The sequence below is a fragment of the Somniosus microcephalus genome, chromosome 18 (genome assembly GCF_052327205.1).
Source record: "Somniosus microcephalus isolate GS21.2 chromosome 18, FLI_Smic_1.0, whole genome shotgun sequence".
NCBI classification, from domain to species: Eukaryota; Metazoa; Chordata; class Chondrichthyes; order Squaliformes; family Somniosidae; genus Somniosus; species Somniosus microcephalus.
This window is the reverse complement of record NC_141004.1, coordinates 81,845,359-81,864,735: the sequence shown is the minus strand read 5'-3', so window position 1 is coordinate 81,864,735 and position 19,377 is coordinate 81,845,359. Positions and strand designations below refer to the sequence as shown.

Genomic DNA, 19,377 nt, shown 5'->3' with positions numbered 1-19,377 from the left:
TGAGCCTGCGAAGTTTCTGAAGGAATTTGTCAAGTGATACCCCGGGTTGTTGTCGAGTTGTGACCAGTAGATGCCGAGCAAAAATTTCATTTGGCAACTTGACATATAGCTGCTGTAGTATTTGGATAGCGGCATCATAGTCTACACAGTCTTCGATATAGTCAAACACATGAGGGGATACATAATTAGCAAACATTCGTAACTTGTTAGGAACATTCTCACCACACTCCTCAAGGAAGTCGCTGAAGGTACGATACCAGTGTTTCCATACCTTAGTAGCTGTAAGTGAATTCGGGTCCAGGTCGAGTCGGGTGGGGCTGAGTAGTTTCTCCATGATGGATCAATTACTTGTCTGAGTTCCCTTCTACGGTTTGAGTCGTAGCTGGCTGTTCCCGAAATCACCCAAAGCGTGGAGTCGATATCAAGTTGATTAAATTGACGTAATAAAACTCACTACACACTTGGTTTGAGTATAAAGCAAGGCTTTAATCAACTTGTTTCAGAACATGGAGGTCTAGTTGTACTCCAGTAGTTTCTGTCTTACAAAATGTCCCTGGAAAGCTGGGCCCACGCCCGACTATTTATACTCCTTGGACGGCGCCACCAGCTGGCCATTCAGCATTATTTCACAAGTAGGTTCTTGATGAATGATGAGATTTATAACACCCTGCACACCGTGCACACTCACCGCACACCGTGCACACTCCCCGCACACCATGCACACATCCTGTACACCGTGCACACTCACCGCACACCGTGCACACTCCCCGCACACCGTGCACACGCCCCGCACACCGTGCACACATCCTGTACACCGTGCACACTCACCGCACACCGTGCACACTCCCCGCACACCGTGCACACTCACCGCACACCGTGCACACTCCCCGCACACCGTGCACACTCCCCGCACACATCCTGTACACCGTGCACACTCATCGTACACCGTGCGCACTCCCCGCACACCGTGCACACTCCCCGCACACCGTGCACACTCCCCGCACACCGTGCACACTCACCGCACACCGTGCACACACCCCGCACACCGTGCACACATCCTGTACACCGTGCACACTCCCCACAAACCATGCACATTCCCCTCCCACCATGAACACACACTGCACACCGTGCACACTCCCCGCACACCGTGCACACTCCCTGCACACCGTGCACACATCCTGTACACCGTGCACACTCACCGCACACCGTGCACACTCCCCACACACCGTGCACACTCACCGCACACCGTGCACACTCCCCGCACACCGTGCACACTCATCACACACCGTGCACACTCACCGCACACCGTGCACACTCCCCGCACACCGTGCACACACCCCGCACACTGTGCACACTCCCCGCACACCGTGCACACTACCCGCAAACCGTGCACACACCTCACACACTGTGCACATTCCTCGCACACCGTGTACACTCCCTGCACACTGTGCACACACCCCACACACCGTGTACGCTCCTCGCAGACCGTGCACACTCCCCATCACACCGTGCACAGTCCCTGCTCACCGTGCACACACCCCTCACACCGTGCACACACCCCGCACACACCCTGCACACCGTGCACACTCACCTCACACCGTGCACACACCCCGCACACCGTGTACACAACCCTCACACCGTGCACACTCCCCGCACACCGTGCACACCTCCCGCACACTGTGCACACATCCCGCACACCGTGCACACACTCTGCACACCGTGTACACTCCCCGCACACCGTGCACACTCCCCGCACACTGTGCACACTCAGCGCACACCGTGCACACTCCCCGCCCACCGCGCACACTCCCCGCACACCGTGCACACTCCCCGCACACGGAGTACACTCCCCGCACACCGTGCACACACCCCGCACACCGTGCACACTCCCCGCACACTGTGCACAATCCCCGCACACCTTGTGCACACTCCCCGCACACCATGCACACTCCCCGCACACCGTGCACACTCGCCACACACCGTGTACACACCCCGCACACTGTGCACACTCCCCGCACACCTTGTACACTCCCCGCACACCGTGCACACTCCCCACACACCGTGCACACTCCCCACACAAGATGCACACACCCGGCACACCGTGCACACTCCCCGCACACCGTGCACAGTCCCCACAAACCGGGCACACTCCGAGCGCCGTGCAGACTCCCTGCACACCGTGCACACTCCCCGCTCACTGTGCGTACATTCCGCACACCGTGCACATCCCCCGCTCACCGTGCACACACTCCGCTCACCGTGCTCACACTCTGCGCACCGTGCACACTCGCCGCACACCGTGTACACACCCCGCACACCGTCCACACTCCCCGCACACCGTGCACACTTCCCACACACCGTGCACACTCCCCGCTCAACGTGCACTCTCCTCACACAATGTGCACACACCCCGCACACCGTGCACACTCCCCGCACACCGTGCACACTCCCCACACACCATGCACACTCCCCGCACAACCCCGCACACGGTGCACACTCCCCGCTCATCGTGCACACACTCCGCCCACCGTGCACACACTCCGCAAACCGTGCACACTCCCCGCACAGCGTGCACACACCCCGCTCACTGTGCACAGTCTCCTCTCACCGTGCACAATCCCCTCACACCGTGTACACCCCTCGCAAACTGTGCATACTCCCCACACACCGTGCACACTCCTCGCACACCATGCACTCACCCCGCTCACTGTGCACACACCCCTCACACCGTGCACACACTCACTGCATTGCATGCACTCACCCCGCACACAGTGCGCACTCCCTGCACCTCATGCACACACCGTGCACACTCCCCACACACCGTGCACACTCCCTGCACACTCTGCACACTCAGTTCACGTCGTTCACACTCCCTGCACACCGTACACACACCCCGCACACTGTGCACACTCAGTTCACACTGTTCACACTCCCTGCACACCGTGCACACACCCCGCACACAGTGCACACTCCCCACACACCATGCACACTCCCCGCTCACCGTGCACACATTCCGCACACCATGCACACACTCCGCACACCGTGCACACCCCCCGCACACCGTGCACACTCCCCGCACACCGTGCACACTCCCTGCACACCGTGCACACTCCCCGCACACCGTGCACACTCACAGCACACCATGCACACTCCCCGCACACCGTGCACACTCCCCGCACACCGTGCACACTCTCCGCACACTGTGCACACTCACCGCACACCGTGCACACACCCCGCACACCGTGCACACTCCCCGCACACCGTGCACACTTCCCGCACACCATGCACACATCCTGTACACCGTGCACACTCCCCACAAACCATGCACACTCCCCGCACACCGTGCACACATCCTGTATACCGTGCACACTCCCCGCACACCGTGCACACTCCCCACAAACCATGCACACTCCCCGCACACCGTGCACACATCCTCTACACCGTGCACACTCCCCATAAAACATGCACACTCCCCGCACACCGTGCATAATCCCCGCACGCCGTACACACACCCCGCACACTGTGCACACTGAGTTCACACCGTTCACACTCCCTGCACACCGTGCACACACCCCGCACACTGTGCACACTCCCCACACACCATGCACACTCCCCGCTCACCGTGCACACATTCCGCACACCATGCACACACTCCGCACACCGTGCACACCCCCCGCACACCGTGCACACTCCCCGCACACCGTGCACACACCCCGCACACTGTGCACACACCCGGCACACCGTGTAAAATCCCCACACACCGTGCACACTCCCCGCACACCGTGCACACTCCCCGCATACCGTGCACACTTCCCACACACCGTGCACACACTCCGCACACCATGTGCACTCCCCACACACCATGCACACTCCCCGCCCACCGTGCACAATCCCCGCACACCGTGCACACTCCCCGCACACCATGTACACTCCCCGCACACCGTGCACAGTCCCCACAAACCGGGCACACTCCGAGTGCGCCGTGCAGACTCCCTGCACACCGTGCACACTCCCCGCTCACTGTGCGTACATTCAGCACACCGTGCACATCCCCCGCTCACCGTGCACACACTCCGCTCACCGTGCTCACACTCTGCGCACCGTGCAAACTCGCCACACACCGTGCACACTCCCCGCACACCGTGCACACTTCCCACACACCGTGCACACTCCCTGCTCAACGTGCACTCTCCTCACACAATGTGCACACACCCGGCACACCGTGCACACTCCCCGCACACCGTGCACACTCCCCACACACCATGCACACTCCCCGCACACCCCCGCACACGGTGCACACTCCCCGCTCATCGTGCACACACTCCACCCACCGTGCACACACTCCGCAAACCGTGCACACTCCCCGCACAGCGTGCACACACCCCGCTCACTGTGCACAGTCTCCTCTCACCGTGCACACTCCCCTCACACCGTGCAGACTCCCCGCACACCGTGTACACCCCTCGCACACTGTGCATACTCTCCACACACCGTGCACACTCCTCGCACACCATGCACTCACCCCGCTCACTGTGCACACACCCCTCACACCGTGCACACACTCACTGCATTGCATGCACTCACCCCGCACACAGTGCGCACTCCCTGCACACTCAGTTCACATCGTTCACACTCCCTGCACACCGTGCATACTCCCCGCACGCCGTACACACACCCCGCACACTGTGCACACTCAGTTCACACCGTTCACATCGTTCACACTCCCTGCACACCGTGCATACTCCCCGCACGCCGTACACACACCCCGCACACTGTGCACACTCAGTTCACACCGTTCACACTCCCTGCACACCGTGCACACACCCCGCACACTGTGCACACTCCCCACACACCATGCACACTCCCCGCTCACCGTGCACACATTCCGCACACCATGCACACACTCCGCACACCGTGCACACCCCCCGCACACCGTGCACACTCCCCGCACACCGTGCACACACCCCGCACACTGTGCACACTCCCCGCACACCGTGCACACTACCCGCAAACCGTGCACACACCTCACACACTGTGCACATTCCTCGCACACCGTGTACACTCCCTGCACACTGTGCACACACCCCACACACCGTGTACGCTCCTCGCAGACCGTGCACACTCCCCATCACACCGTGCACAGTCCCTGCTCACCGTGCACACACCCCTCACACCGTGCACACACCCCGCACACACCCTGCACACCGTGCACACTCACCTCACACCGTGCACACACCCCGCACACCGTGTACACAACCCTCACACCGTGCACACTCCCCGCACACCGTGCACACCTCCCGCACACTGTGCACACATCCCGCACACCGTGCACACACTCTGCACACCGTGTACACTCCCCGCACACCGTGCACACTCCCCGCACACTGTGCACACTCAGCGCACACCGTGCACACTCCCCGCCCACCGCGCACACTCCCCGCACACCGTGCACACTCCCCGCACACGGAGTACACTCCCCGCACACCGTGCACACACCCCGCACACCGTGCACACTCCCCGCACACTGTGCACAATCCCCGCACACCTTGTGCACACTCCCCGCACACCATGCACACTCCCCGCACACCGTGCACACTCGCCACACACCGTGTACACACCCCGCACACTGTGCACACTCCCCGCACACCTTGTACACTCCCCGCACACCGTGCACACTCCCCACACACCGTGCACACTCCCCACACAAGATGCACACACCCGGCACACCGTGCACACTCCCCGCACACCGTGCACAGTCCCCACAAACCGGGCACACTCCGAGCGCCGTGCAGACTCCCTGCACACCGTGCACACTCCCCGCTCACTGTGCGTACATTCCGCACACCGTGCACATCCCCCGCTCACCGTGCACACACTCCGCTCACCGTGCTCACACTCTGCGCACCGTGCACACTCGCCGCACACCGTGTACACACCCCGCACACCGTCCACACTCCCCGCACACCGTGCACACTTCCCACACACCGTGCACACTCCCCGCTCAACGTGCACTCTCCTCACACAATGTGCACACACCCGGCACACCGTGCACACTCCCCGCACACCGTGCACACTCCCCACAAACCATGCACACTCCCCGCACATCCCCGCACACGGTGCACACTCCCCGCTCATCGTGCACACACTCCGCCCACCGTGCACACACTCCGCAAACCGTGCACACTCCCCGCACAGCGTGCACACACCCCGCTCACTGTGCACAGTCTCCTCTCACCGTGCACACTCCCCTCTCACCGTGCAGACTCCCCGCACACCGTGTACACCCCTCGCAAACTGTGCATACTCTCCACACACCGTGCACACTCCTCGCACACCATGCACTCACCCCGCTCACTGTGCACACACCCCTCACACCGTGCACACACTCACTGCATTGCATGCACTCACCCCGCACACATTGCGCACTCCCTGCACCTCATGCACACACCGTGCACACTCCCCACACACCGTGCACACTCCCTGCACACTCTGCACACTCAGTTCACGTCGTTCGCACTCCCTGCACACCGTGCATACTCCCCGCACGCCGTACACACACCCCGCACACTGTGCACACTCAGTTCACACCGTTCACACTCCCTGCACACCGTGCACACACCCCGCACACTGTGCACACTCCCCACACACCATGCACACTTCCCGCTCACCGTGCACACATTCCGCACACCATGCACACACTCCGCACACCGTGCACACCCCCCGCACACCATGCACACTCCCCGCACACCGTGCACACTCCCTGCACACCGTGCACACTCCCCGCACACCGTGCACACTCACAGCACACCGTGCACACTCCCCGCACACTGTGCACACTCCCCGCACACCGTGCACACTCCCCGCACACCGTGCACACTCACCGCACACCGTGCACACACCCCGCACACCGTGCACACATCCTGTACACCGTGCACACTCCCCACAAACCATGCACACTCCCCGCACACCGTGTACACATCCTGTATACCGTGCACACTCCCCGCACACCGTGCACACTCCCCACAAACCATGCACACTCCCCGCACACCGTGCACACATCCTGTACACCGTGCACACTCCCCACAAAACATGCACACTCCCCGCACACCGTGCACACTCCCCGCACACAGTGCACACTCCCCGCACACCGTGCACACATCCTGTACACCGTGCACACTCACCGCACATCGTGCACACTCCCCGCACACCGTGCACACTCCCCGCACGCCGTACACACACCCCGCAAACTGTGCACACTGAGTTCACACCGTTCACACTCCCTGCACACCGTGCACACACCCCGCACACTGTGCACACTCCCCACACACCATGCACACTCCCCGCTCACCGTGCACACGTTCCGCACACCATGCACACACTCCGCACACCGTGCACACCCCCCGCACACCGTGCACACTCCCCGCACACCGTGCACACACCCCGCACACTCTGCACACACCCGGCACACCGTGTAAAATCCCCACACACCGTGCACACTCCCCGCACACCGTGCACACTCCCCGCACACTGTGCACACTCCCCGCACACCTTGTGCACTTCCCACACATGGTGCACACACCCCGCACACATGCACACACCCCGCACACCGTGCACACTCCCCGCATACCGTGCACACTTCCCACACACCGTGCACACACTCCGCACACCATGTGCACTCCCCACACACCATGCACACTCCCCGCCCACCGTGCACAATCCCCGCACACCGTGCACACTCCCCGCACACCATGTACACTCCCCGCACACCGTGCACAATCCCCGCACACTTTGTACACTCCCCGCACACCGCGCACACTCCCCACACACCGTGCACACTCCCCACACAAGATGCATACACCCGGCACACCGTGCACACTCCCCGCATACCGTGCACAGTCCCCACAAACCGGGCACACTCCGAGCGCGCCGTGCAGACTCCCTGCACACCGTGCACACTCCCCGCTCACTGTGCGTACATTCAGCACACCGTGCCCATCCCCCGCTCACCGTGCACACACTCCGCTCACCATGCTCACACTCTGCGCACCGTGCAAACTCGCCACACACCGTGCACACTCCCCGCACACCGTGCACACTTCCCACACACCGTGCACACTCCCTGCTCAACGTGCACTCTCCTCACACAATGTGCACACACCCGGCACACCGTGCACACTCCCCGCACACCGTGCACACTCCCCACACACCATGCACACTCCCCGCACACCCCCGCACACGGTGCACACTCCCCGCTCATTGTGCACACACTCCACCCACCGTGCACACACTCCGCAAACCGTGCACACTCCCCGCACAGCGTGCACACACCCCGCTCACTGTGCACAGTCTCCTCTCACCGTGCACACTCCCCTCACACCGTGCAGACTCCCCGCACACCGTGTACACCCCTCGCACACTGTGCATACTCTCCACACACCGTGCACACTCCTCGCACACCATGCACTCACCCCGCTCACTGTGCACACACCCCTCACACCGTGCACACACTCACTGCATTGCATGCACTCACCCCGCACACAGTGCGCACTCCCTGCACCTCATGCACACACCGTGCACACACCCCACACACCGTGCACACTCCCTGCACACTCTGCACACTCAGTTCACGTCGTTCACACTCCCTGCACACCTTGCATACTCCCCGCACGCCGTACACACACCCCGCACACTGTGCACACTCAGTTCACACCGTTCACACTCCCTGCACACCGTGCACACACCCTGCACACTGTGCACACTCCCCACACACCATGCACACTCCCCACTCACCGTGCACACATTCCGCACACCATGCACACACTCCGCACACCGTGCACACCCCCCGCACACCGTGCACACTCCCCGCACACCGTGCACACACCCCGCACACTGTGCACACACCCGGCACACCGTGTAAAATCCCCACACACCGTGCACACTTCCCGCACACCGTGCACACTCCCCGCACACTGTGCACACTCCCCGCACACCTTGTGCACTTCCCACACATGGTGCACACACCCCGCACACATGCACACACCCCGCACACCGTGCACACTCCCCGCGTACCGTGCACACTTCCCACACACCGTGCACACACTCCGCACACCATGTGCACTCCCCACACACCATGCACACTCCCCGCCCACCGTGCACAATCCCCGCACACCGTGCACACTCCCCGCACACCATGTACACTCCCCGCACACCGTGCTCAATCCCCGCACACTGTGCGCACTCCCCACACACCTTGTGTACTTCCCACACACCGTGCACACAGCCCGCACACGTGCACACAACCCGCACACCATGCACACTCGCCACACACTGTGCGCACTCCCTGCCCACCGTGCACACTCCCCGCACACGGTGTACACTCCCTGCACACCGTGCACACTCCCCGCACACCATGCACACTCCCCGCACACCTTGCAGAAACCCTGCTCAACGTGCACACTCCCCGCACACCGTGCACACACCATGCACACTCCCCGCACACCGTTCCCACACCCTGCACACCGTGCCCACAGGGACAGTGTTAATTATCAGGCCCAGCCTCGCACTGATACAGTGAGTGACTGCGTTCCCCAAATCCTGGGAGGTCGCTGATGAACAGCTGGATCAGGGGACTTGGTCTGGGATTTGGGATTGAGGTGCCGGCGAGTGTGGAAATCTAACAATAAATCTTCCCAGTAACCTCTCTCTCTGACACTGCCACTGACGGTCTCTCCCTGTCTGTCTGATTCTTTGGTTTGATTACAGAGAGCGAGATCAATCTCCCGGCAGTGAGGGGCCACGTTCCGATGAAGCTTTTCTGCAGGTAATGAGGGATGGACACAGCAGGGAAAAGGGGGGATTCAGTCACAGCCCGTGTGTGTGTGAGGGTGAGCTCTGGTACATGGACAGTACACACCAGGGGAGCAGTGAGGGTTCATGTCCCATCACTGGGCTCAGACAGAGGGCCGGGACACTGACTGTGGATGAGAATGGGGAGAGGATAGTGGGTGAAATAATGGCAGAATCTTCTGAACAGATTCACTGTCACCAGGTGAGCACCTTGGCTGAAAGAAAACGTGCCGGAAGCAGAACTCTGTCACATGCAAATTGACAAACAGATTCGAGGTTTAAATGCGTGTCGCAAAGAGTGGTGGGGGAGGCAAGTGTTTCACTTTGTGGGCCACTGGCACCAGTACTGGGGAAAGAGGGGGCTGTTCCGTTGGGATGGGCTCCACCTAAACCGGGATGGGACCAGTGTTCTGGCGAACCAAATAACTAGGGCAGTAGACAGGGCTTTAAACTAATGAAGGGGGGGTGGGAGGATTCAGGAAAGAGTAAATTTAAAAGCAGCGAGAGAAATGTCAAAGCTCGAGAGCAGAGTAGAGTTTTGGGTAAAAATAAGCAGAGTGGGTCAGGAAGAGACAGAGAGAGTGACAAAGGTCATAGGGCATCAGTGACTGAGGTGACGTCTGGCAAAATAGAAATAAGTCAAAGCTAAAGGCACCATATCGGAATGCGCGAAGCATTGGCAACAAAATAGATGAATTAATAGCGCAGATAGAAATGATCAGGTTTGATCTAATAGTCATTACGGAGACGTGGTTGCAAAGTGGCCAAGGTTGGGAACTAAATATTCCAGGATACTTAACTTTTAGAAGAGAGAGGCAAAATGAAAAAGGAGGAGGGGTAGCCCTGATAAAGGATGGGATAAAGACAGGAGAGAGAAAGGATCTCAGCTCCGAAAATCAAGAAGTAGAATCAGTTTGGGTGGAGCTAAGAAACAGCAATGGGCAGAAAATATTGGTGGGAGTTGTTTATAGGCCCCCAAATAGTAGTTGTAATGTAGAGCAGAGTATAAATCAGGAAATTAGAGGCGCATGTAACAAGGGTAATACAATAATCATAGGGTCTTTAATCTACATATAGACTGGGCAAACCAAATTTGCAGTAATAGTGTGGAGGACAAATTCATGGAATGTATGCAAGATAGTTTTCTAGATCAGTATGTTGAGGAACCAACTAGAGAACAGACTATTTTAGATCTAGTATTGTGTAGAGAAAGGGTTAATTAATAACCTTGTAGTAAAGGAGCCTTTAGGAAAGAGTGACCATAATATGGCTTATAATGTTGCCAAAAAGAGTAGTAAGCCTGAGGATTGGGAGGATTTTAGAATTCAGCAAAGGAGGACCAAGAAAATGATAAAGAAGGGGAAAATAGAATATGAGAGTAAACTAGCGAGAGATATAAAAACAGACTGTTAAAGCTTCTATAGGTATGTAAAAAGGAAAAGATTAGCGAAAGTAAATGTAGGTCTCATACAGGCTGAGACAGGAGAAATTATAATGGGGAATAAGGAAATGGCCGAGAAATTAAACAAATACTTTGGGCTGGATTTTCTCAATGGGAAGCTTTTGGAGATGGGACTGCTGCTTGCCGGCTTTCAATCCCGCCTCCATCAGCCTCTGGCCAACCAGCGGGATTTTCTCCTGATTGACTTTGTTAAGCCCGCCTGGCGGGCTCAGCAGGCCAATTAGGGGGAAGTCACTGACAGAGCACGTCAACATATGACGTGCCATCTGTCAAGAACTTTTGAAAGAAGAAATGTCATCGTTTGACAGCTCTGTGAAGCTGTCAAACACTGACATTCTGTGTAGTTTGATGAGCCCTTGTGTTCAGGACTCATCAAACCTTTCAACTTTGCAGAAATCACCTGGCTGTTGGTTCGGAGGATCCAACAGCCAGTCTGTGAAATCTACAATGGAGATATCGGGACTCCGGATCCACAGCGGCTGAAGGCTGTAGGCAGAAACAAAGGTAAGTGAACATTTTCTAACACTTTACACTCACCTTACATACTTACCACTCCACACTTGCACCCATCACTCACCTCTACATCGCACTTTCAGACCCTTCCGACCCCCACAGACCTCCTTCTCATCTCGTACACCCTGGCGGGGTTCCCCGAGGTCGGGAAGCCTGCACTTTGGAGCTATAAATGGGGATAATCCTATTTTCTGCCTGTTAACAGGCAGTAATGAGCTTTAATCCCTTTCCCGCCTCGCGGAGACAGGACCTGGGGCGGGTCAGCTTCCCGCCTCCTGGCAAGAGGGCACAGAGGCGGGTTGGGGGCAGGTTTACCACCCGCCCCCAAATTCTGCAACGTTACCAGCAGTCCCACCTCCATACCCGCCTCCTCGGGGCTGACAAAATCCAGCCCGCTGTGTCTGTCTTAATGGACGAAGCCACAAAAACTTCCCGGAAATAGCGGAGAATCAAGGCTCTAGCGAGAATGAGGGAGTGTAAGAAATTCATATTAGTAAAAAAAATAGTACTGGAGAAATTAGTGGGACTGAAAGCTGATAAATCCCCACGACCTGATGGCCTACATCTAGGGTTTTGAAAGAGATGACTATAGAGATAGTGGATGCATTGGTTGTCATTTTCCAAAATTCCATAGATTCTAGAACAGTTCCCGTGGATTGGAAAGTAGCAAATGTAATCCCACTATTGAAGAAAGGAGGGAGAGAGAAAACGGGGAACTACAGACCAGTTAGCCTGACATCAGTAGTGGGGAAAATGCTAGAATCTATTGTTAATGACGTGGTAACAGGGCACTTAGAAAATAATAATAGGATTGGGCAGAGTCAACACCGATTTATGAAAGGGAAATTGTGTTTGATGAATCTGTTAGAGTTTTTTGAGGTTGTAACTAGCAGAATAGATAAGGGGGAACCAGTGGATGTGGTGTATTTGGATTTTCAGAAGGCATTCGATAAGGTGCCACACAAGAGGTTATTAAACAAAATTAGGGCTCATGGGATTGGGGGTAATATACTAGCATGGATTGAGGATTGGTTAACGGACAGAAAACAGAGAGTAGGAATAAACGGGTCATTTTCGGGTTGTCAGGCTGTAACTAGTGGGGTACCGCAAGGATCAGTGCTTGGGCCTCAGCTATTCACAATCTACATCAATGATTTGGATGAGGGGACCAAATGTAATATATCCAAGTTTGCTGCTGATACAAAGCTGGGTGGGAATGTAAGTTGTGAGGAGGATGCAAGGAGGCTTCAAGGGGATATAGACAGGCTAAGTGAGTGGGCAAGAACATGGCAAATGGAATATAATGTGGAGAAATGTGAAGTTATCCACTTTGGTAGGAAAAATAGAAAAGCAGTGTATTTTTTAAATGGTGAGAGATTGGGAAATGTTGGTGTTCAGAGGGACCTGGGTGTCCTTGTACACGAATCACTGAAAGTTAACATGCAGGTACAGCAAGCAATTAGGAAAGCAAATGGTATGTTGGCCTTTATTACAAGAGGATTTGAGTATAAGAGTAAAGACATCTTACTGCAATTATATAGGGCCCTGGTGAGACCACACCTGGAGTATTGTGTACAGTGTTGGTCTCCTTACCTAAGGAAGGATATACTTGCCACAGAGCGAGTGTAACGAAGGTTCACCAGACTGGTTCCTGGGATGGGGGGATTGTCCTATGAGGAGACATTGAGTAGACTAGGCCTATATTCTCTAGAGTTTAGAAGAATGAGAGGTGATCTCATTGAAACATACAAAGTTCTTACAGGGCTTGACAGGGTCGATGCAGGGAGGGTGTTTCCCCTGACTGGGGAGTCTAGAACCAGAGGTCACAGTCTCAGAATAAGGGGTCGGCCATTTAGGACTGAGATGAGGAGAAATGTCTTCACTCAGAGGGTGGTGAATCTTTGGAATTCTCTCCCCCAGAGGGCTGTGGAGGCTCAGTCGTTGAGTATATTCAAGACAGAGATCGATAGGTTTTTGAAAATTAAGGAATCAAGGGATATGGGGATAGTGCAGGAAAGTGGAGATGAGGCAGACGATGAGCCATGATCTTATTGAATGGCGGAGCAGGCTCGAGGGGCCAAATGGCCGACTCCTGCTCCTATTTCTTATGTTCTTATGTCTAGAGTGGGGCAATTTTTATATAAACTTTATGGGGGAAAAATTCAGTTGGTAGCGACACCCGTTAGCGCCTTAAGAGGGCGCTAAGTGGGGCACAAACCAACTAGCGCCCGGGCGCGGCGATATCTGCGCCCTTCGCAAAATTGACTGGACATTTTGCGGCGGCGCTAAACACTACCGCCACAATCTCCTGCGCCGGCAGATCGTGACGTCAGTCGAGTGCGCAACACCCCGCTAGCGCCCCGGACTGGAAATTGAGTGGCGCCCCCTGCCTTACCGCCTGCCGCTAGCAACGACAGGTTGAGGGGAGCGTTTTGCAGTTGGGAAGGGACTGGGGGAGCGCTATTTAAAGGCGACCACTTCCTGCCTTTTTTTGTTGGTGATATTTTTGCACCACACATTCTGAGAGAGAGAGAGAGACTTCTGGAGAGATTCGACGCTGTGTGAAGGAGTTTTGGGGACTGAGCAGCACTTTGCAGGTTCATTTTGATTTGATCTTCCTTGTATCGATTTAGAAGAGACTGTGGGGGCTGCACTCTGAGCTCTTTCCCTGGGCCTCCCCATTGTTCTTTCCAGCAGATTTGCTGTACAGGTCTCTCCAGGCCGAGATTCAAGGCTGCAATGAGCAGGATGTGGATGGAGAGCAAGACCGACCCTCCCCTTTAGGATAAAAACAGAAAATGCTGGAGAAACTCAGCAGGTCAAGCAGCATCTGTGAAGAGAGAAACAGAATTAATGTTTCAGGTCGATGACCTTTCGTCAGAACTCCCCTTTAAGAACTGGCCGGCGCCAGTGTGTCTGTGTTCCATTGCTGACTGACTTCACATGAGCTTCGCCAGCGCTCTGAGGTAGCGCCTCGCTCCTCGGCATTTGAACCTTAAGACAGATGTGAAGTGTCTGATTAAGCGCTCCAATCACCTCCAGGGGCGATAAAAGCAGAGTTTGCAGTCGGAGGTGATAATTAGCGGCAGGCGCTAAACTTTGCGCCCGGACGATAATTGCGCCCCAGATGGGGCGATACCGAATTTCTCCCCTATATGACTTGAGATAGACGGGGTAACTTAAATTAAATTTCTTCTTCAAATTATCTTCATTGTTTTAGTTACGGACAAGTATTGAATATACTTTAGAGAGATAGAATAATGGAATCAAAGAATGAATAATCGCCACTTTCGGGCCAATTTCCCTCTGGAATCTCAATAGTTTCCCAGCATGATTCTAGAGGGTAGGGCTGGGGATTGGGTGGGGAGTTGAAATTCTGGATCCTGCAGCCCGTGATCACGTCTGTGATTAGATTCAGATGGAGGGATGGAGAGAGAGAGTGAGGCCGAAATAGTGCAAGAGAAACAGACTGAGAGACAGAGACAATAGAGAGAGAGGGAAATGTGAGAAAGAGAGATGGTTTCGAATACATTTTATCAGAGGACTTACTTTTAATCAGTGATTGGACGCGGTCCCTTTGTGTGTTCGTCCCTTCCAGTTGGAGGCGGAGCTTGTCTCTCTGCGCAGTAAACAGGACGAGACCAGCACTGAGAACCTCAAGCTCAATCTGACCAATCAGGAGCTGGAGACGCGGCTGGAGCAGATCCAACAGGAGCTGCAGGAGGCCCAGGATCGGCTGGTGGGCCTAGAGGAGGAAGCAGCTCAAAGAGAGGAGAAAGAAGGGTAAGAGACCCTGTACACAGCCCGCACACCGTGTACACTCCCCGCACACCGTGCACACTCCCCGCACACTGTGCACACTCCCCGCACGCCGTGCACACTCCGCGCACACCACACTCCCCGCACACCGTGCACACTCCCCGCACACCGTGCACACTCCCCGCACACCGTGCACACTCCCCCACACCGTGCACACCGTGCACACACCCCGCACACAGTGCACACACCCCGCACACCGTGCACACTCCCCACACACCGTGCACACCCCCCGCACACCGTGCACACTCCCCGCACACCGTGCACACTCACCGCACACCGTGCACACACCCCGCACACCGTGCACACTCCCGCACACCGTGCACACACCCCGTACACAGTGCACACTCCCCCACACCGTGCACACTCCCCTACACCGTGCACACTCCCTGCACACCGTGCACACACCCCGCACAATGTGTGCACGCCCCGCACACCGTGCACACTCCCCGCACACCGTGCACACTCCCCGCACACCGTGCACACTCCCCGCACACCGTGCACACACCCCGTACACAGTGCACACTCCCCCACACCGTGCACACCGTGCACACACCCCGCACACAGTGCACACACCCCGCACACCGTGCACACTCCCCACACACCGTGCACACCCCCCGCACACCGTGCACACTCCCCGCACACCGTGCACACTCCCTGCACACCGTGCACACTCCCCGCACACCGTGCACACTCCCCGCACACCGTGCACACTCACCGCACACCGTGCACACACCCCGCACACCGTGCACACTCCCGCACACCGTGCACACACCCCGTACACAGTGCACACTCCCCCACACCGTGCACACTCCCCTACACCGTGCACACTCCCTGCACACCGTGCACACACCCCGCACAATGTGTGCACGCCCCACACTCCGTGCACACTCCCCACACACCGTGCACACTCCCCGCACACCGTGCACACTCGCCGCACACCGTGTACACTCCCCGCACACCGTGCACACGCCCCGCACACCGTGCACACTCCCCGGACACCGTGCACACTCCCTGCACACCATGCACACTCCCCGCACACCATGCATACTCCCTGCACACCGTACACACAACCCGCACACTGTGCACACTCCCCGCACACCGTGCACACTCCCCGCACACCGTGCACACTCTCCGCACACCGTGCGCACTCCCCGCACACAGTGCACACTCCCCGCACACCGTGCACATGCCACGCACACTGTGCACACTCCCCGCACACCGTGCACATGCCACGCACACTGTGCACACTCGCAGCACACCGTGTACACTCCTGGCACACCGTGCACACTCCCCGCACACCGTGCACACACCCCGCACACCGTGCACACACCCCGCACACCGTGCACACTCGCGCACACCGTGCACACTCCCCGCACACCGTGCACACTCCCCGCACACCGTGCACACTCCCCGCACACCGTGCACACTCCCCGCACACCGTGCACACTCCCCGCACACCGTGCACACACCCCGTACACAGTGCACACTCCCCCACACCGTGCACACTCCCCGCACACCGTGCACACCCCCTGCACACCGTGCACACTCCCCGCACACCGTGCACACCGTGCACACACCCCGCACACAGTGCACACACCCCGCACACCGTGCACACTCCCCACACACCGTGCACACCCCCCGCACACCGTGCACACTCCCCGCACACCGTGCACACTCCCCGCACACCGTGCACACTCACCGCACACCGTGCACACACCCCACACACCGTGCACACTCCCGCACACCGTGCACACACCCCGTACACAGTGCACACTCCCCCACACCGTGCACACTCCCCTACACCGTGCACACTCCCTGCACACCGTGCACACACCCCGCACAATGTGTGCACGCCCCGCACACCGTGCACACTCCCCACACACCGTGCACACTCCCCGCACACCGTGCACACTCGCCGCACACCGTGTACACTCCCCGCACACCATGCACACTCCCCGCACACCGTGCACACTCCCCGGACACCGTGCACACTCCCCGCACACCATGCACACTCCCCGCACACCATGCATACTCCCTGCACACCGTACACACAACCCGCACACTGTGCACACTCCCCGCACACCGTGCACACTCCCCGCACACCGTGCACACTCTCCGCACACCGTGCGCACTCCCCGCACACCGTGCGCACTCCCCGCACACAGTGCACACTTCCCGCACACCGTGCACATGCCACGCACACTGTGCACACTCGCAGCACACCGTGTACACTCCTGGCATACCGTGCACACTCCACGCACACCGTGCACACACCCTGCACACCGTGCACACTCCCCGCACACTGTGCACGCTCCCTGCACAGAGTGCACACTCCCCACACACCGTGATCACACCCCGCACACCGTGCACACTCCCCGCACACCGTGATCACACACCGTGCACACTCCCTGCACACCGTGATCACACACCAGCACACACCCCGCACACAGTGAACACTCCCCGCACACCGGGCACACTCCCCGCACACCGTGATCACACCCCGCACACCGTGCACTCACCCCACATACGTTGCACACTTGCCGCACACTGTGCACACAGCGCGCACACTGTGCACACTCCACGCACACCATGCACACAGACCGCACACCGTGCACACTCCCCGCACACTGTGCACACTCCCCGCACACCGTGCACACTCCCCACACACCCTGCACACTCCCCGCACACCCTGCACACTCCCCGCACACCGTGATCACTCCCCGCACACCGTGCACACTCCCCGCACACCATGCACACTCCCCGCACACACTGCACACTCCACGAACACCGTGCACACTCCCTGCACACCGTGCATACTTCCCACACACCGTGCACACTCCCCGCACACCATGTACACACCCCACACACCGTGCACACTCCACGCACACCATGCACACTCCCTGCACACCGTGCACACTCCCCGCACACCGTGCACACTCCCCGCACACCCTGCACAACCCCCGCACACCGTGCACACACCCTGCACACCGGAAATCGAACAATTTATCTTCCCAGTAACCTCTCTCTCTGACACTGCCACTGACAGTCTCTCCCTGTCTGTCTGATTCTTTGGTTTGATTACAGAGAGCGAGATCAATCTCCCGGCAGTGAGGGGCCACGTTCCGATGAAGCTTTTCTGCAGGTAATGAGGGATGGACACAGCAGGGAAAAGGGGGGATTCAGTCACAGCCCGTGTGTGTGTGAGGGTGAGCTCTGGTACATGGACAGTACACACCGGGGGAGCAGTGAGGGTTCATGTCCCATCACTGGGCTCAGACAGAGGGCCGGGACACTGACTGTGGATGAGAATGGGGAGAGGGGAGTGGGTGAAATAATGGCAGAATCTTCTGAACAGAATCCAAATTATATCGACTACATTACCCATATCCACCCTTTCTGTTACTTCTTTGAAGAGTTGCATATTATTGGTGAACCCTGACCTTCCCTGTGAAATCCGTGCTGACCACTCTTTGTTATATTTTCAGTTTACAAATGTTTTTCTGTTACATCTGTGAGGAAGGATTCCATTATCTTTCCTACCACTGATGTTAAGCTAATTGTTCCGTAGTTCCCTGGGCTTGTTCGTTCTCTCTTTTATATATAGTCCTGGCATTAGCTGTCCGCCAATCCTCTGGCACTGTTCCCTTTTCCAATGAATATTTTTGATATATATGTAACAATGCCTCTGCTATCTCTTCCCTAACTTTTTTTCATATGCGTGGATGCAATCCGTCCGG

General features: G+C 57.5%; 1 protein-coding gene across 1 annotated transcript in view; it reads left to right on the top strand.

The window, feature by feature from the left end:
- LOC147105410 (uncharacterized) overlaps positions 1-19,377 on the top strand; it is a gene marked incomplete at its 5' end in the record, with an annotated part of 278,987 nt that overhangs the window by 74,670 nt on the left and 184,940 nt on the right. Inside the window, 3 exons of the mRNA XM_086011725.1 lie at positions 9,763-9,820; positions 15,420-15,604; positions 18,725-18,782. Coding sequence (XP_085867851.1) covers positions 9,763-9,820; positions 15,420-15,604; positions 18,725-18,782 — 301 coding nt within the window. The remainder of the gene's footprint in view (positions 1-9,762; positions 9,821-15,419; positions 15,605-18,724; positions 18,783-19,377) is intronic.